Source organism: Gasterosteus aculeatus, chromosome 4 (assembly GCF_964276395.1).
Source record: "Gasterosteus aculeatus chromosome 4, fGasAcu3.hap1.1, whole genome shotgun sequence".
NCBI classification, from domain to species: Eukaryota; Metazoa; Chordata; class Actinopteri; order Perciformes; family Gasterosteidae; genus Gasterosteus; species Gasterosteus aculeatus.
Window position 1 is genome coordinate 12,079,703 of NC_135691.1, and position 21,007 is coordinate 12,100,709.

Sequence of the window (21,007 nt, forward strand, 5' to 3'; positions counted from 1 at the left end):
TTAGGCGATGCAAACCAACCTCTACGATCTTGATAGGATTAAGTAGTTTTATTTGAAAATACAGGCTTTCTATGGTGCTTGACAGTCTTTATACAACTTCATTTATTAAAAAAAAAAAAAAGAACAATTGAGACGGAGAAGTTTAGGTCATAAACCTCTCGGTGATGCTACTGGAGGGGACAGATGTTTGCATGAATGCAATGAGAATTTCAATAAAACTCCAACTCTTCAACGACCCATGATGCTGAGCTCATGTATTCAATGACTGGATTGGTGCTGGATAAAAAAGTTTCATACAAGTCGCGTACCGCTTCAATCATGGCAAACATCTGCATGCGGTTCCTTGTTTGGAGAAGCACCACACAAAGACATACAGTTTGACCTTTAATCAACAGAAATCACACTACAGATGAGAAATAATAGAGGGCTAGGTATCGAAAAACGTATTATTTGGAGACAAATACACTTCTTTACAATGGATTATATACACACACACATCATTTTTTTATTATGCAAACGTTTTTTTTTTTTAAGAGAAAGCATATACCAGTAAAACATGATCTGCCCTTGATAATTCTGAAAAGTTTATGTCTGCATACGCTTTATACAAAATAGCTTTTCAAACAATATTTAGATAGTGCAAACCTTTCCTTGTGTAGATTCAAGCTGGTCGATTACTTTCACAAACAGTCTGTGTGTGAAAAAGACTGACTCCTATTCACAGTATTAAACAATTTGACCAAGTTGGCATAAAAAAAAGAAAATTAAAAAAAATCAAAACAAAGAACTGTACATTTGTCTTCCAGGAGCTACTTTGTTTACACACCGACACGTTAAATTTGTCTGTGCTTGCTTTGGTCACCTTGTAGTCGAACATAAAATAGGCTTTTTGTGTGCAGTCGGTCGAGACTGACTACTGACTAAGTATACCTGAAATTCTGGCCTGCAGAGATATGTTAAATGTGAATCTCCTGAAGGAAAATAGCTTATACTGGAAAAAGAGTGGATAAAAGAAGCGACCACCTCTGGTTATGTGAAGGTTACAGATAATCTGTCGTTTCTATTGCATATTCTGTTGTCCTCCTCAAAAATAGTAAGTAAGCACAGATACATTTTGAGTAAGAAGAGGCAAGTGCGCAAGTTTGTGTGTGTGTGTATAAACACACCTGTTTAAATAAACAGCAGCAGAGATTGGTATACACTGAATGTGAAAGTAACCCATGGCAACCGCTATGCAGTTAATGAGGATGGTTTTCAATTTTGAATGAACATCGGCAAAAAAATAAACAGAATAAAATCCTTTTTCTGAGCCTGGGTAACTATGAAAGACGACGGCGGCAGCACGTTAATAGAAATGTCCTAATCATGACGGAGAAACACACCATAAGTCACAGAAGCAGACACATTGCGGGGATCCAAACTGACCCGACATTAAATGACTTTACAAGCACGTACTGCAGGAATCAGACATTCAATGACTCCATTTTAATGACCTAAACATGGGAAGCGCTACAAGATGTATAACAACTGCTTTTGTATTTGAAGTTGGGATACTTTACCAAGAGCAAAACAATGACATTTTATTTTAAATGAGTGCTTTGTTATCGCTCACTTTACATGTTTATCCAATTATCTTAAACTGGCAGTTCATTCGCTTTCATCTGCTTGAATCTGTCAAAAGCATTTTTATTGAATTAGTTCCTCTAAGCTTAACATTCAGATCAAACCTGGATTATATTGTGCGTTAGACACATGCATCATGACAAACTGAGCTGACGACTGATGAAAATGTTGCAGCACATTTCAAATCCACACACACACAGAAGGGATGCTGGCGGGCCGACGCGATGCCGTGTGAGCACACAACCCATCTGTTACAAACAGCGCTCAGCTATCACTCATTAACAAGGACTTCTATCCAGCGGACAGCAGCTCCGATCATTTGACAAATTCATGAGTTTCAATACGTGAACTAGTTTCCCCTCTACTGATGCAATCGCTGATCAGACTTTCAGCATCACTGGAAACAGACAAAACTGGAGTTTGGCACAGAAACAGTTCTCAGAGAATACAAGGGTCCACTTGGCCTGCCTCCCTAGTCCGTGACATCATGAGGAGGCCGATGAGTTCTTTCCAACATTGGGGCTCGACTAGCTAACAGACAGGCATGTAAATGTATTAAAGACAAGGTGCCTACTGGGCGTTCCAAGAGCAGAAGGCTTAAACGGGAGGGGTCAAAGGTTATCAGCAGCTGTGGGAGGTTTACTGGGTAATGAATCTGCCCGATCTAAAAAGTCGTATACACGAGCGGTCTTTCATCTACGTCGTTCATATTGAAACGGATCGTTGACAGTTAGGAAAACGTCTCATTAGTGTACGCTTAATAGGAAGCTGGAGCCAGGAGCCAGTTAGCTTAGCTTAGCATAGAGTGTGAAACAAGAGGAAACGACCGAGCAAATAAACGCACATTGCAGAATGTAGCAGAACATACTGTAAAAGGATTATCGGTGCCAGAATCCCAATGGCATGTTGGTCAGTTTAACAAAAGAACGGTTATTTGAGCAATGCTAAAAAACAGAAATGAGTCTCCCAGATGAATCAAACATGACATAACTTTGCAAACAACAAAACATGCCCTCTCTTCTGATTGGTAGACGCAGGTATCTAACATATTGTTCTGTCATTCCATTATTGGGCTATTTTTGGGCAGTCTTTCTTCACAGTCCTTTAAAGCCGTTTGTTGGGTACAAAGTGCTCTAATCGCCCTTAAGGAGTTGAGTGTGTGGATATCGCATGCACATCGAGGTTGGGCCGAGCTGCTGCTTCTACTGATAAACACGGCCATTGGACAAAAGAAAAAGAGGGGAAAAACTTGTAACTTGCATGTAACATAAAAAGTACAATCAACATACGATGAAGGGATATCGTGGCGGGTTTAAGAGAGCACGCCTTGAACAGGAAGCAAGAGATGGCTTTGATGAGATGTGACGCAAAAAAAGGCACATTCTTTTCCCTTTTCTGACCGACTCGGGTAAAACCTGCAAGAGGGAAGCTTGTGTGAGGAATCGTCCTTTAACGATGCATGACCAACAGTAAATCAACAATACTGTTTAGATTTACAGAAGACCCCCCCCCCCCCCCCCTCTACTATATTAGAGATAAAACATTGTTAAAATCTGCTATAAAAACTAAATGAGCAACGTACAGTCTAAAAGCCTACTTAAGAGCGCCTCATATCAAGTAAGCTTCGTTAGCGTCCCGGGTGACAACCTGGACATTTATATAAACCGTTACAATTTGAAAATGTAGAAAATGCTATCAGAACCTGTACATAGATATCTGTTTATCTACCTTAGATATTGTTCTGGATTTGAAGGTAAGAAACCTGAGACCACGTGGATGTTGGCCTATATCTCTCTGTGATTATCGTTAATCTCACAAACACTTCCTACTTGTTACAAACATCTCTAGACTCCCTCCGGACCCGACGGCCATGACACACGCTCGCGCTCACACACGTCATTCACCCCTCGCCGCGGATCCTGCTTCCTTTCATCGTCGAGGAGAAGAGGGGGTTTGGGGCCGGGGGGGATTGGTGAGGTGGGTGGATTTTAAGGCATCGTGTCTGTTTTACGGGTCACAATCATCTCTGGTGGAAGAGCAGAGGCTTGACGCTCCCGGCCTTGAATTTTGGTAACTGGTTGCTGATGATCTCGGCGAGCATCTCTGGGAACTCCACGCTCAGGGACTTGTTCACGAAGGTGTAGAAGCAGAAGCTGAGCAGTCCGCCGACCATCTGGGGACGCACAGGGGGGTGGGGGAGGGAGAAGACAATGTGTTAGGGGAGGAATGTGACAAACACACATGTGGCATTTGGCTGTTTCGAGACAAAAAAGATGCATCTCTAGATATTGGGATACAAATGGCTTGGAGGGAGGTGTTCATTGAAACATAACGGACGGTCTGATTTCACAAAATAAGCACGAGGCGGACCGGGTACAATCATGTTGTAACCTTCTAGGAAGTCCTAGGAATAAAAGTAAGGCCAAAGGGGGAAACGAACGACCTCTGCACCTCATGCATGGAGTCCAGCAGCTTGGTCAGCTGATAGAAACGCTGCCAGTTCTGGCTGGAGTTCTCCTCGCGCTTCACGATGGCTTTTCCCAGCTCCTTGATGTACGACATCCGAATATCGTCGAACACCGTCTGGCTCTTCAGGCCGTCCTTTGGCACTGCGGGAGAAACCAAAGGTCAACTTCTGCGATGGAGATAATGATAATGTAATGTACACCACAAAGGAGGAGGGACACCCTTTACATTTTAAATGTTCATGTCCAGGCAGTGAAGGGCGCTTAAGGGCAACGGATTAATATACATCAAGTCATTTTCAGGGTGAACTCTCGGCAATACTTTGCAGCATGGAGCAATTACGTGTGCAAGAACAAAGCTAAGCGCCCTGAGGGCCGATGTGTGAACTGTAACTTGTATATCTTTTAAATTGTTTTTTTAATTGTTTTAATTATAAAGGTCTTTGCTTACGTCTTCAATTCTCCTGCATCCCATTACCTCGGACATAGCACAAAGTGGAGATATGTGCTTGCGGTGTACTTTTCTGTATCAAACCAGGCAGCCCTGTTAAGACGTATTTACCATAACTGCCTGTCAGTTAAGTGAGCTGGTAAAGTTCTGTCCTGCATAAGTAAATATTATCTGATAATATCTGATCGGAGGAATAGCTCATGCAATGATGCACAAACGCGACCGCGCCTTCAACATGTGACAGTTCAGCTGCTCTAAAGTGAAAAGTCTGACCTGTGCTGAGCAGCAGCAGGACCTTCATGCACAAATACTCGTCGTGGGAAACCTGGAGCCGGACGAATTCGCTGGAAATCTTCAGCATCTGCTCGCACTGGTCGGCCATGTAGGGCAGCTTCATCCGCTCGCTGGTGGAATCAGACAGTACGGGTTAAATAGTGGGACTCCTGCCGTCACACAGGATTTATAAGGGTGGTTTGTGTGACCTCATTCAGGGAGATGAAGCAGCGCACCGTAATATCGCTGCTGATTAAATGTTCAAGGTCTTGCTACGAGCCAATTGGTGGATCTCATTTTCTTCCAGAAGGTTGACAATGTATTTTTCATTTTTTCATGACAGAGTGTGAACTTATTATTGTGGGTGAAAGTAAAAGCGGGGACAAACATCTTGAAATGTATGATTGAGGTTGCTTGTTCATTCCATCCAATCCAATCCAAAGAAGAAATTGCCAAAAGGCTTTAACCAAATTAAGAAAGATTGTTTCACGCCTGTCACAATCTAATTCAAATAAAACAATCTGAAAAAGGCTGTAGCTGAATTTTGTCTTGAGGCGGGCGAATGGAGAGCAAAACATAATCAGATATTAATTATGATCCTATTAACTTTCAGTTTGTGATCATGGAGAAAAAAAAACGGAAAAACAAATCAAAAAGGCCCATTACAGCCCGGAGCACCAGACTCACTACACTCAGAGCCCTGCTTACGATCGGAGTCATCAAGTCTACGAGGATGAAGCACTGATTACTGACGGCAGTCACGGTTTGGTTCTCTGGAGATGACACACACACAAACACACACAAAATGGGGCAGCACATACTCGTTGATGACGAGGTCTGGTGCGAAGCAGAGCATGTGGCCGTTGCACTGCTGGTAAGATCTCCATCCCAGGCCGAAGGACATGAGGAAGAGCCAGGAGCACTGCAGCAGAGTCATCTGGTCGTCCAGGTGCAGGTTCCTAAAACCTGCGGGGAAGGACGTGGCAATACTTCAGCCGGCTGCCAACGCGGTCGCAACGTGACACTGAGAGCCACCAAATACACATACGTGTTTTCATCTGAAACCCTTTTCTCAATGTGTCCCATCTTTGTCTTCTCTCATATCTACCAATAGCAGCTACTTTTGAATACATCCACACGGTGGACACCTACTGCAATGGACACGCGCCCCACCCCCCCCTCCGTCCCCCCTACTACTACTACTGACACAGTCAGCCACTAACCTGGCAGAGCCTTGGCCCACTTGACCGCAGAGATGACCTGCCGGCCGCCCAGCCTGTTGAGCGTGGTCATGAGGCGGGTGGAGGTGTCGGGCAGGGTGCTGTCGTAGCCGGCGTAGATGGTGTCCGGCTCGATGGCCTTCAGCAGGGACAGCATGGTGGGAATGAGCTGAGGCATGCACTTGGGTAGGAGGGAGCGTGCCTCGACCGGCGGAGCGGGAGTGAGCTCGGGCGGGTTGTTCGGCTTTAAGCGGTTCAGCTTCTTGGTTTTGCGCGCTGCAGAGGAGCAATTAGGGAAAGAATTAAAAGAAAAGCCGAAAGAGGAGACAGGAGCGACCTGAACGACGGCCCGCGTTTGGCCGCCATCGGCGGGCTTCACGACATACCTTCCAGGTTCATGCCTGCCATCTGACACTTGCGGAAGCGGCAGGCCGGGCAGTTCTTCCTCCTGATCTTGTCTATTATGCAGTCGTTCCTCCCAGCACACAGGTAATTATGCTGCCCTGAGCCACACAGAGGAGGAAGATTAAAAATGGTCATTAACTATCGCTGTCGTCCCACACTCCGGGGGGGGGGGATAAACTATTTCGCTGTATCCCCGGCCTTTTACCTCCCAGTGATTAGGCCTCCGCCTTAATAGCCAAAATGACTCCAGCATTTAAGACAGGTCAGTGACCACTGAGTTTATCACAGGGGATGAACACAAGATGAATCGGTCAGGGAGGAGAAAACGGGGGCTTCCGGATACCTTCCACTGCTCTCTTGAAGAACACCTTGCAGCTGCCGCAGGTGAGAACGCCGTAGTGGCAGCCTGAAGCCTCGTCAGAGCACACCAGGCAGATTTTACGAGACCCGCTCTTCCCCGGGGTTGAGGCGGTGGCAGTGACCACTTCCTGTCTGGAGGCGGAACTGGAGAGGGGGGAGAGAGGAGACAGAAGAAAAGGGTATTCAGTCACTCTGAAAAGTTCTGTGTCGGGTTTCTGAACTCTCTGAAAGGTTTTTCTAGTAATCGATACCCACTTTAATTGCCTCGTGCACAACAATCTACAGGTGGAGGCAATGCCAGTAAGGAAAGAATGTGCCGGTAAGCGCAGGAATCCCCACCCCTCCTAGTAATTCTGGATTAAAACCATACAGCTTTTAAACTTTAAAGGAAAACACAACTGTTTTAAAGGGATGGACACGTTGGACCACAAGGATACACTGGAAAGAGTGTTGGTGAGTTTTACCCCAAAACAATGACTACAATCTTAACTTTGTGTTTGAGAAAGTGTGAAACAATCTTAAGTATCACAAAATAGTTGCAGATGTTCCAAGTCCAATCCAGAGAGAAACACATTTGATCCAAACTGCAATTGTGTTCAGTCTTCAGTAAACATCTGGTTAAAATGCACTTTTTCAAATCCACCACTAGAGGACGTCAGGACTTTGCAGCATCCATGCTGAGATCGGTCCACGCCCCCCCTTCCTGAAGCTGGTGTGGCCACAACAAACAGAGCGCTCTGTCCACGGCGAGAGGTTAGTTAACTGTGTCGGCCTGTGACCCCGTTGGCGACAAAGCCTTTTTTAATTTTGATAAGGGCTGCTCTGATCCGTCCCTCCACACCCACACGTTGATCCAGGGGAAGGGGGGGGGGGGGGGGGGGGGGGGCGCGTCAGTTATACAACCCTACACGAAACAATGTAATAAAACTTAATTTCAATGTGCCCGTGTGTTGATGTTTAGTGAGCGGCGTCCCGAGGCTCTACCTCCTACCCATAGTATACCTCATAGGGGTTTTTAGTGACTTAGGAAGCCATTGTTTGTGAACAGGTTTAGCCGTCAGTAGAAAGCTATTTAGGTCAACATAGCTAAACTAGGGATTAGGGACTTTTCAAAGTTTCACCTTTCTCAAGAAGCTGAGTAAATGATGACGTGTGCCGATGAATAGCACGGCTAGTTAATTACAGACTGTGGTGAAAGCAATGCTACCTTTTATAATCAAAACAGTATGTAACTCGAACAGGCAAGAAGTTGGGAGTTTAGTTTAACACCACTAAATCACCTTAAAACAGTACATCATAATTTTTATTGAAATTTTAGCTAAAATCTGCCCAAACTAGGAAACAGTGCCGTCAAAGCTCTTTTGGCTCTGTTTGTCTAATGGAGCGCGGGGATTTGGGGGGGGGGATTCACTGGCAAAGCTCTGTGTAAACTCGCCGCCACGTTACCCTCTACTCCGCTAGAGCGCTCAAACAAAATGCCCTTTGAAGTGGCAAGAAGACAACGAGGGTAACCGGCAAAACCAACATCCCAAAAACTACAGAGAATAGTTCAATATGTCGAGCATATGTGAACTTACATACTCCACTTTCACCGCACAACCCAATCACTGACATGACTCGCTGATGGCCAATCGAGTCTCACAGGTACTGAGTCAGATACAAATCAAACCTTTCTAAACAACAGGGTGAAAGTGTATGAAATAATACGCTATTTAATACACGTCGGTCAATACAGAGGACTTGTGCTTGCTATCAAAGTCCCCTCAATACACCACTCTATGCATTGTACAGAAGGTAAGAAGTAGGCTGTGTGCTACACTGGTGTCAGATTTCCTCACGGTATCAGTTCTTCAGTCATACCGTGCGTTGCCGTAACAGCTGATGTTGCTCTTCAGCAGGCAGCAGTTTATTTTTACAGGCGTGCAGCAGTCAGAGCTACTTGTTTTACATGTATAGAGAATGAGTCATGGTTTTAACATTTTACAGCAATTAATAACGTACAACAAACAAATATTTGAGTTTAAGCAGCTCAGTGAGCCCCCAAAGTGGGGGCTCACTGAGCTCTCGACCCGGTGGTGAGGGAGAAGGCAGATTTAATTAAAACCAGTGACACATTAAAACCAAAAGATCAAGCTATTCAAGAGTGCCCGCGCTTAGAATAATAATCAAATTCTATTAAGGACACTAGACAGAAACCCTATAAATCATTCTTTGGTGAAGAGGCGGGAAGATGAAACGCAACACAATCAGATATCGGAATCCAAAACTATGAACATGCTCTTACAAGTTGCTTTGTCATGATCGGAATATCAAGTGTACCAACATGACGTTATCTTTGGTTCTACAAACGCCTTTTAAAAAAGGAATATACCCAGTGAATAACAACATTAAGAACACTGTTGGCTGTGGACAGCATCCTCTTAGCGTGTGAGCAACGACGTTGGATGAAACTGGGACTGTGATAAAGGAATCACAATATTCTCATTATAGAAACATTTATTTTCTCTTGATTTCATGCAGTCAGTTTTCATCAAATTAATATTTTCCAGTTGGCAATATGCCGCCTTGTTGACAGTATCGCCTTGTCTTGTTATTTGAATTCTTTGTAAACACACGGCCGAGACGAGTGTGAATTCCTGCCGTTGGGAGAACAGCCAACTATCCTGCAGAAAACACTGGCCGGGCCGAAGGGTCCCACGACATGTATACAGCTCGTACCAAAGCTGTGCCGCTGCAATGAAGTGAACCGCATGCCATCTGTCTCACGCGGGTTTATGTGGGGTTTCCCCAACCGACTTCGATGAGACAAAACACGGACGCGCTCGCACGCCCTTCAAGCCGCAAAATAATGCCGTTTTAACAACCAGGTTGTTTGGAAGAGGCTAATGAGTTCAAAGTGATGATGTCAGAGGTGGGTGAACCAGTTCATCCTTCATCATCTCCCCCCCCCTGGCAGCGAGACATCAGGGCAGCTTTACCAGAAGGCCGGGTGCTGCTGGTTCAAATCCTATTACAGCGGCGTCGATACGTTTACAACGAAAAAGAAAGCTTAAGACGTCGTCACAGATTTGCATTGTTTTCTCTAAACTCTCCCTGGAATCAGTCAACTAGGCAAACAAATCAGACAAATCAGTTGTTTGTGGCTGGTCACGAACAAAACGATGGAAACTGCAAAACGGGTAAACCGCGTTTCCCCTTTCTGAAAACCATCTGTTGAAGTTAGTGCATGCCATCGACAGGAAGTCCTCGCATTCCCTCGGAGTTTACTATCGGCCAGAGCTACAGCTCGGAGGCAGAGACACCCGGACACGGGCCTCGACCTCGACGGGCGCGGCGTGGAGAAAGTTAACCGCTCACGCCTGTGATCAATCAGAGCCGGGTTTAAATGAGCCGAGCCACTTAATGCCTGTGGCCCAGTGCCCTGCTTAACTGATCGTAATCTCCTTTTCGCTGGGAGTGTCACGAGCAGCGCAGCAGGTAGGTCACGTGTCGTTCGACCTATATCATCGCAAAACCCTGATAGCTCTTTTTTGGACAATGCGTTTGTGCATTAACTATGAATCAACTTTCTGCAGCGGCAGCCACCTTTAAAAAGACGTATTTCACAGAATGATTCGAACAGTCATTCCTTTCAACCGGTTGTCCTAAAATAATTTGATTGTTGATGATTTGCACAAACACCTGGCTGAGTGGCAGCACGCGCCGAACTGCAGTTGTGATGTACTGTGGAGATCGCTGCTACCGATAGAAATGTTAGCGCAATGGTCAACCCTAACGGTAACTAACTGAGCACAAAGGGAGCAGAAGGAAGTGCTCCCTCCCCGAGGTGAGGGCCATCGAAATAGAATGGGAACTGGTCACTACGCTCTGAATCACAGTCGGGGAGCCTGCGTCTGTCTGGTCATAAGACCAGACTTCTCTCAAAAATCGCTGCACGCTTTGACAACAGACAGCGTGTCTCCATGAGTGCTAAAGTATTCACTGCGCCATGAAGGTCATCGGGCGTGTTTACGGCCCATTGCTTTAGTTCACGAAACCAGCTATTAAGAGAGATGGTCTTACACGTGATACCCCCCCCACCCCCCCCTCCCCGGAGTCACTGCCCCCCTATTGATAAACCCTTCAATAACAGCTGCATTCTTCCGAGTGCAGCACACAGGTTGGCTTCAATCTGGCTGAGTACAAGAAAAACAAGGCCTAAGGAAGAGCGTTTCCATCATTTTAGCTGTAGGCGACTGCATGTGTAGGTGCGAGGTGGCGTCGCAGCCCGCTGCTGCCGTTTGCCCAACAACAATACCTTCAGCTGGATGTGGGTGGCACCCGCTCTCAATTTTTTGGCATTGCTGACTCAACTGCACACAAAAGTAAGAAGGGGGGGGGCACAGCTCACAGACTTAGCCGCATCCTCTTACCCTCAATGAAGGGACTTTCTATAAGCCTATTCAGTGTCAAAACACAACACAAACTAAATAGAGAAAAATGGCGGTAACAGGACAGCGCGTTAATATCGGTAAAGTGAGGAGTTGATCTGGTGCGCTAACTCGGCGCCAGCTGTGGTCAGGATGGAGGGAAAGTAGGTCAGGAGAGTGAGAGCGTCACGGCAGCCCGGTATGATCCGCCCGCCTGCCACAGCGCTCGTGACGACACACGCACGCACACATCCATGCGAGCACACATCCACACACGCACGCACGCACACACGCACACACGCACACACAGGCTAAGATATAAAACGTGATTCGCAGTGGCTGAAAATCTTCTGCTGACAGTCAACGTCCCTGCCCTTGGTTGCAGGAAGCAAAGACAGGGGGGCGGAGAGAGAGAGAGAAAGTGAGGGAGGGGGAGGCAGACAGACTGGCGAGTGAGGGAGAGAACTGAGGGGTGTGTGCCAGATCGCAGTGCATTAAATAACACCTCCGACCACAGCTTGCTCTCAAAACAGCACAGACTGAAGAAAGACTTCACACTTCTCGCGCGAGACGGGCTTTTTTTTTTTAAATTCCGATTATTAACTTTTCTGAATCGAGACCGAATCGTTCTCGAGAGAATCGAGAGAAATCGAAAAATTTCCCCCACCCCTACTTACGTAACCACATTATTTAAGTTTTTCATCTTGACCCCCTTACCCCTTAAAATATTTCTGTTTATCTGTTTGCTGCTGCCTTCAATTGACCGTCTTGTAAATGTCTCAGTCGGAATTCTTAGACATTCTTAAATTATATTACATACAATTTTATTCTATTTCAAATCTTAACTTTTTTTTAAATCCTTTTAATGACTGTTTATTTTATATTTCAATGGATCAATGTTCTTAACCGAATATAAACCTCCTTGCTTTATATTTGGATGTTTGTTGGTTTTTAATGGTTTTATGTGAAGCACTTTGAATTTCCTTTTTGAAATCTGCTATACAAATAAAATGGCCTTGCCTTGTTCAAATTATAGGTCACATTAATGGTGCACAAAATTCTGACATGATTTACCTTTGTCTGATTTTTCTACTACACCATATACACTTTATATTACTATATAAAGAAAATAATAATAAAGTAATAAATACTAATAAAGATTACTATAAAAAAAAATTACACCCCCCCCCCCCACTGGTGCGTCACACAGCTGATCCGTCACAATGGTCACACAGGTTGAGGAGGTTCTATATTCTCAGAGCTGTCCTCGTGAGCCCATTACAGCTCACCAAAAAGCACACATTCAACAGGTTGCTCCCGAGGCCCTGCAGTCACAGCTCAAACAAAGCAACAACGGAACGATTCATATAAACACACACCCCGGACAAAACCTGTTTGTGCCCCTTCCATCTGGCAGGAGGCTGAGGTCCATCAGGACTAAGACCTCCCGCCACACGAACAGTTTCTTCCTGTCGGCAGTCGGGCTCATCAACAGAGCCCGGTCCCCCACTGACTGACTAACATTCCACCGGTCACTCCCCTTCATACTGCACGTCACTTTAACTGCAATTTTTCACTTTGTCGTCACTTTGTCACTTGTTCGCTAGCGCTCTTTATGATTAATATATATATATATTTTTTTAACTTTATGCTTTTGTTTTATACTAACCCATAGCATTATTCTACTAACCCATTACATTAGCATTTCATTTTGCTTTATTTTATTACTTGTGCACTGCTGTCTTGTCTATTGTTACACTGTCTACTGTCACGCACCAACCGCCAAGACCAATTCCTTGTATGTTTGACATATTTTGGCAATAAATGTTTCATGATTCCTGATCCTGACACACACCAATCATCAGCATCATCAAACAATAGTGCAACTCTTCAACTCTTCACTTTTAACTCTCCTTCGTTCATTGTTCTCTCAAGAGTCTACAAATAAAATTGCCAAATTTGTCAGAAGGATTGCAAGCGGATATGAAAATAAAACGAGTGGAAGCAGCCATAATGAAAACGGCCTGCAGATAAATTCCAGCACAGTACGAAAATGTTTCCATAGGAAGCTGTGGAGCTTTGCATTTCAAGTATTTTTTTTTAAATTCTCATTCAGGATGCAAGGAAACCAGCTGGGGTAAAGTGTAAAACTGTTTTCTGTGATAAAGAAGAAGCGTCAACAGATTTCAGGTGATTTTCTGACTGAATATTCAGCAGACTGAGTCACTGACCTCGGCATATTAATTATTATCCGTCAGTTAATATTAGGACCGTAACTAACAGGATATCCTTATGTCTTTTTTGTTTTCTAAAATAATTTATATATGGTACAGTAAAATGCCTTTCACAACACTAAAGCCCTAGATGAGAGCTTTAAATTGCAAACTTAGCATTTTCGCTTTGAAAAAGGGAAAAAAACATTTGTGGATTCATTTTCTGTGTATTGATAACTAACCTAAATGTTTTATGTGTCTAGGTAATATTCAGCAGACAGAAACGAGAAAATGAAAACGTGAACTTAACGTACAAATCTATCTCCACGCAGTACATCAGTGAAAGCTTGAATGAATGACCTTTCATTTGAACAAAAAAAAACACTGCACACACGTGGAAGCTACACAACGCGGCTCTGTCTCAACGCACGACGTGAACCCTACGCAGTCAGCCTCATGCAAACAACTTCCTCAGGTATGCAACATCAAGTCAGACGTCTCTACTAATTCCAGGAAACTACATTATAATTGCATTATAATTAACATGACCTCAGGAGCGTAATTAATGGCTATGTCATTACAAAAGAATTAGGTCTATGGGCTGGGCCAATCAAAGGCGTAACAAGAAATAAAACCAAAATTAGATGAGTGGTCATTACAATTGTTTTTCACAAGAATGCGTTGTCTTTGAGTGCAGCCATCCACGGATCAGGTCATGCCACATTTGAATCAATTATCATATGATAAGGGTGTGTGTTGTTCCAAATTAGAAAGAAAACTTGGCATTACTCAAGGTGACGCATTCTTCGTTGTGTGAGAACCAGTTGTTTGTGAGTCCCACTTAGTCAGGCCGTAAAACTGCGAGGCCAAAAATGAACTGCCTGGGCATGGGAGACGTTAACCCCGGCGACCTTGCGACGTGACGCATACCAAGATTACGAGCGGCTGCTGGCGTGCCGCGGTGCAGAGCGGCGAGCCGCGGCAGGTCGGCTGCGCGGTGCCAGGATGGAGCACCGTTGTTGCGTGAGAAGCTCGGCGAGACGGCGACCCGATGCCAACTGGCCAACCACGCAGTGCCCGAAACAGCACGGCTGGTATCGAGCTACGAAATGTCACGCAGCCCGGGCCTACGGGGCGCAGCACAAAAACCAACTCACACGCTCTGGAGAGACGTGCACATGCTAAGCTCTCACACTGATAAGCCAATACACATCGGACACCCGCACACCTACACAAACACAATTATCCGGGCTCACACTTGAACGCACAAGCATAATACAAACATCTGTGCAGAACAGAGAGACTGGAAAATCAAAGCCATGTGCGAAAAAAAGACTGGGTGTATATTTTGTGTCTCTCCCATCTGGTTATGGTCATAATTATCACAAATGAAAGGACCAACAACCACATCTCGGATGCGTTGAAGAAACGCCCTTCCGTGTGCCAATCTTTAAGCTGATCACTCCTCGTTAAACACGCTGAATCAGGCGGCGTGAATGTATGACAGACAAAAGATGAGCATGTAAAAAAACATGGCTGACACACCTCTGGGCGAAGAATTTCTATCCAGCCGCATTACGACTGGATCTCAAAAAAGGGCACATTCACAGACAAACACATCCAATACTACAGGGCAAGAGAGGAGGAACCGTACAGAAGACCCTTTGTTGGGCTGCGTGGAGACAAAGACATCTAAACGAGAACGTACAGGAAGTAAATAAAGATCAAGCAAAATTCCATGAGTGAGTCAGCAGAACGGGGCGAGGTTTTTCTTTTCGCTCTGCTACAGAGCTTCCTTCTTCCTCTACGGGCCTGACGACTCTGACGGCCACAAGTCATTCGTCCCCCCAGTCAAACTGTTAGCTACGTTTCTAGGGGACACACCTGCTCCAAGGGAAGACGGCGCACATCGTAGGTTTAATTTGGTCTTAATGCAACTGAAGGATGAAGAGATATGCCTGCAACATCCTCATGACCCCCCCCACCGCTGAGAGGATGAATAGCTCTGCAAAAGGCCGAGCAAAGCCAACCAGCTGATCAAGCAAGAAACGTAACAGAAAAGCTCGTAGTTCAGTTAAGATTTGCCATAAACACAAATTGACGAAAGAAAAATATGACAGCGGCACATCGTTTTGGACTCTTGGTGCTTATTGCTGCAGGAGGCCGCCCTAGCATGATGAGTTGTTTGAATAAGTAACTTAAAAAGATGAACACAGGCATTGTTGTTTAAGAACAAACACTTGTTTTTTAAACAAGCTCCATGTGCTTGCTATGGCAACCAACACTGCAAACTAAACCTGTTAGATGCGTTTTTGGTTAAATCAAAATGTGAAAAATGTCCACCTCCTCATCAATCATCCGACGGGGAAAAATAAGAGTCTGGCAGTTTGTTTCACTGTGGCTATAAAACGGGATTTGGAAGGATGCTTCTACCAGCAACCAATTATCTTTGCGGTTATTGTTACATATCAATTGTGTTGAAAAAAAAACTGTAAAATATGCTTTGCAACTCATGCGCACATGTGACACCTTGACGTAATCTTTCACTTAACTTTAAGGGAGATGACACCATCCAAGAAATATTTTCCAAAGTGCCCTCCACTGTGCACTAATCATCCTTTTAATTAGCTCAAATGTTGCACTAAAGTTAGGTAACACATAATGTAACACCCTTATTTTGTTTAAGCCTCTATATTTACTAGGCCTGTTGCAAAAGTCAATATATTGACTCATTGCACGGTATATGGAAATGCGTGCGGCCATTTTTGGTGCTAGATATATTATATTCATTTTACAGTGTCACAAACATTTTAGTCAATGGCGCTGCCTGTCGTCCGCTTTCTTTGTCGAAAGCGTGTCTTAAGCAGCGCGCGCACACACACGCAGATATGTCAACTTGGTTTAAAAACAGCGAGAGCGCCGCCCCAATAAAGTCTGGATTTTGTTTATTACGCCAACATGCGAGCATAGAGACACGTGCCCGTGTCTGAATCCCACATTTTTCATTGGGAAATTAGATAGATAAAGTGAGCCTGCTCAAGTTACACCACAAGTAGAGCATGAAATCTGCACCGATTAATACCCAATTTAAATGTCAAAACTAATTATGACGCTAATAGTGGTAATAATTGAATAGGTGTGGTGGAGGTTTAGGGTGTATGATGTCTGTCTGATCCTATGTTTACTGGTTCAATTCATTCGTTTCATGCGTTCATTCATGCGTTTTCATTTAATCAATTTGAAACTATTTCCAAATACACATTATGAAACATGTAATCCACAAAACAGCACCGATTAACAATAATTCGGCTGATGTCATTAAAAGTCAGCGAGTACTTGACGCCGACATTTCTCGGGTGAAAAACGTGAGGAAAGTGGCTCAGAAACCGAATGTGAACCACCGCATTGTGTTCACGCTGAAAAGAAAAGAAAGGCAGTCCAAAGGTGCTGGCAGTACAGGACAATGAAAGACACTCAACACAAGAGGACTCGATGCAAGACACAATAAGAAACCAGGACAGCTATGGTGCGAGTGCTGTGCAGCTGCATCTCATTTGGATTGTCTTTACTTAATCACATATGAGGAGAAGTAACCCAGCAACCATTTTGTCAGAAAATCCAGATTAACAATCTGTTGCCTCCATCTACATGAAAATAGAATAGTGATGCAGGGTGGGAAATAAATAAATTATAACTGTGGTGACCGATCAGAAACGGTCGGGTTGGACCTGCATTTCTTACCTAGCACAGCTGGTGGGATAAGACTGAGAGCATGAGAAAGCCTCATTGGCCCGGAGCATTGCCGAGTTGTTCCCGACGCCTTGGTTTCTGTTCCAGGCCCTGCCGATTGTAGTCACCGGGAGATACAGGCTGGACAGCGGCCTGTGTTCCGTCTGCTGCGGAGCTTCGCTGCTGATGCTGCTCGGGTTGAAGTGGTAGCTCTGTCCCCCGGAAGTGCTGACCCCACAGATGGAGATGGGGCTGGAGCCGGGCATGTCTGTAGCGGAGGTGCCGCTCAATTGACAATAACTCTGGCCTGCAGACGTCTTCTCCTGTTTGATCACGCCTTGGGTGCACAGCTGAACGAAGCAGACATCTTTTTCTTTCTTCACCAGAGCAGACGGAGCAGTGGTTGTAGGGATCAGGGAGGCAGATGTGCATCGGCTAGCACCGGACTGTTCTGGACTCGACACACTGCTGCCGTTGAGAGACACGGCGCTGTTGATGCTCTCGACCACGACGGGCTTCATGTCCCTCTCTGAGCCCACGTCCCCGAGCAGGGAATCATCTGCCAGAGTTGACAGGAAGGCATCATCCCCTACATAAAAGTCCGAGGGGGACCCAGTGAGCTCAAAGTCTTGGAGCAGGTCCAAAGTGTTGTCAGTGAAAAATTTCTGGTTCACGTCCACATCTTTCCCAATGTGATCGAAGGCATTGTCAAGGTCAATGGGGTCTTGCTCACCCAAATCCATGGAGAAATCCTCCGTTTTCGTGTGGAAGAAATTGGGATCAGATCCCCCAATAAGTGAATCCATGCAGGACTGTGAGATGTCTGCTACGCTCGCCTCCAACTGGGGGAAATTTTCCCTCAAAGTTTGGCGGCCGAAGGAGGTGGAGGTTTGCGTCTGGAGTAACTGCTGCTGCTGATGAAGCTTCTGGTCCCTGCTCAGACACCTCGACTCTTGGTCTTCCAACAAGGGGCCTACGGTGGCAGTGGCGGAGGTGAGCTCCTCTGGGAGGGGGCTGTTGCTGAGGCCGTAAGGCACCTGTCCCGGCTGCATCAAAGGGCTGGATGGAAGGAGGAGAGACGTGGCAGAGGAGATGGACATGGCACTGTGAGGAGCCACTTTCAACAGACCTCCGTTCTCAGGGCTTTCAGTATAGACCAATTTGCTCAGATGATCATCTCGTCTATACGTTATCTTCTTCACTCCACCATTGTCCATCTTGTTGTTGTTGTTTTGTTAGGAGGGGGAGGGGCACAACAGACAGAGCGTTAAAAAGACAGGGCCAAGTACAGCGCATAGCAACTTACGTTAAAATGTTAATAGCAAACGCGCACTATGCCACTAAACTGTGATGTCATTTAAAATGGTAGCTCGTCAAGAACATGCAGAGAAAGCAACAAATGTTGCGTCCGAGTAAGACTGGAGAAAGTTGTCAGCATGCCCCCCCTCCCCACGCGCCCTTGATAGCTTATAACAAAGCTAAAGAGGGCTAACTGTATTAGCAAAATGTCAACATGAGCGCAGAGACAGCATTGTCCCGTCTTATATCCACCATAATGTTGCTTACGTTTAACACACACAAACACGCGTTCGACCGCACAGCACACGCAGGAAGCTGTGGAGTTGACCGAAGTCAAAAACCCGCCAGCGTTCGCTGACAGGCTAACTGCTGGAATGCTAGGTAGCAACGCGGCTAACGGCGAAAAGGGGCTGCGAGGAGTCGTTTTTGCACGAGCGCCGTTGACAGCGACGTTAGCCCGACGTCCAACGCAGCCCCGATAACGGCACGTTCCGCGATAACGTTCAACGTTTCCGCATTCGTCTTAATGCAACACACGACAACTCAAAACGGAATAAAATAAAAAAAAGAAACTCGTATTTACCGTTCAAATGACCGATTGCTGGTACGTGTCCACAGGTCGTCTGTCAACATTGTTTTGGTCGAAAGCGGCAGTCCTAAACACGCAGCACCGACTCGAGGTTTGGTGGCTTTAGGCGCTTCCTGCCGCTGCGTGACCTGGTGAAACGAGTCGACACGTCACGCCGGCTGTGTTTTCTTACGCGAGCTTTCGATCCTCCAGTTCGATCTCGCCGTTAACTGTCACGCGAACTGCGTTGCACTGAGTGAGCCGCGGAGAGTCGCAGCTAGCCATTAAAAAGTGGGCGCTGACCTCCCAAGAAAAACAGACAAAATGGAGATCTGAGCGACTCAACCCGACGACCTGTTCGCGCGACGCGCAGCGCCACCTGCGGCTCGCGCGGGGTGACTGCAGCTTGTTGTTTGCGGAACCTCGACCTCAACTTCCTCAAACGGTTTGAGATACGAATGATGATACACACGTGGGCGCCAGCACCCGAGCAGCAAAGTAGTCTGCGCAACAGGTGCACAGGCAACCTAGACACCTCATCTCTGTGAAACTATTAGAAGTTCGGTTCCGGTTGTTCACATATGTGCATGGAAAACCAATTTAACATGTGCTTGTATCTAGTGTTTATTTGTATATTAGTTATTTCACCCGAGAGTAAACTACAGCATCTCGTGCAACTGGCCCCTAGACTTCCGTAACGGTCAGGTTCCACAATGGTGGTTAGTGTACTAATGTGAATAATATGATATTTGCATTGTCATTTTGACTGCAGTGTATATGACATAAACAGCTTGTATTATGGGACAATAGTCTGCCTGTTGGTCTTCATATTGTACTGTCTCCAGAGGCTCACAAAGACATGTCACTGAAGTTGCTGTATCAGCAAACCCCTAATGGATAATTAACAAAACAAAAAAAATGCAGTACTTGTGTTACCTCAAGACAGCCAGTTCACACGTACACCTCTTTTATCTTTGTCACAGCAGCCAGGGTGGCGTGGCAGGAAGTAGGGCTCAAACTCAGACTTTTGACAAAAAACGATACTTTTAATAAATTCAAAAGTCAAAAGGCCAAGGGGAAAAACAAGGACACAAAAAGGCAGACATGGACCAGGACTCACAGGCAATTCAGGGAACGACATTCAAGGCTTACATTCAATGACATGACAAGAGACACACATGGCTTAAATACACTGGGAAGGTGCAGGTGATTGGACACAGGTGGAAACAATCATGGACCCGGCAGACAATCACAGGGGATGACAGGACAAGGCAGGAAGTTAACCCAGGGACACCAGAGGCATGAAACTACAAAATAAAATGAGACGTGAACCCAAACCGTGACAATCTGAGGTTGAAAAGTGCCCGCGAGGACAGGAAGTAGGGTAAGGCAGGCTATTGCAGTGTGCAAAGGGACAATAACTCTGCAGAGTGCTTCGGGTCTAGTTGTTGCTTTCAAGGCAACTCAACAATTCATTGAATGTATTCTGAGACAACAAATTCTCTGGCTTGTTTGCAAAATGACACATCCCAGGAACCATATCTGGATACTAGATGGTACCAATAAACATTTCCCCATAAATCATGTAATTTGTCAAGAGAAGAGAAATGACTAAAATGTTTCAATTTCCCAGACCAATATGTAGATGCAAGAGCTTGCAAAATCCAGAATTTATCAATCTAATGTTACACTCAGCTAGGACCCATATAGTCTTATTGTTTATGCAACTTTTGCATGAAATTTCACCCTTTAGAATATAACAAGGAAGAAGTGCACGGACAGGAAATAAAGTGAGGAAAAGAGGCTTTCAAATGGGCTATAATGGGAAGATGAGTGAGATGAATAGGTAACAGGGTTTAAAGCACATCCCCAAGCAAAGACCAGGGAATCACTCAAATATATTTTAATGTATATTTAATATAGCAGATGCATCCTCATAAAACTGGCCAAATTTACCAAATTGCCATCTAACAGTATAAAATATCTACCCAC

General features: G+C 45.3%; 1 protein-coding gene across 1 annotated transcript; it reads right to left on the bottom strand.

Moving 5' to 3' along the window:
* Positions 1–33: 33 nt before the first annotated feature.
* On the bottom strand, positions 34–19,455 carry nr3c1 (nuclear receptor subfamily 3, group C, member 1 (glucocorticoid receptor)). Its single transcript, XM_040172707.2, has 9 exons — positions 19,031–19,455; positions 17,161–18,365; positions 6,781–6,941; positions 6,419–6,535; positions 6,036–6,308; positions 5,634–5,778; positions 4,813–4,943; positions 4,075–4,232; positions 34–3,796 (listed from the first exon to the last, which is right to left on the bottom strand). Exons 2-9 carry the CDS (start codon positions 18,363–18,365, stop codon positions 3,644–3,646), a joined length of 2,343 nt encoding a protein of 780 aa, XP_040028641.2. The 5' UTR covers positions 19,031–19,455; the 3' UTR covers positions 34–3,643.
* Between the last annotated feature and the right edge of the window lie 1,552 nt (positions 19,456–21,007).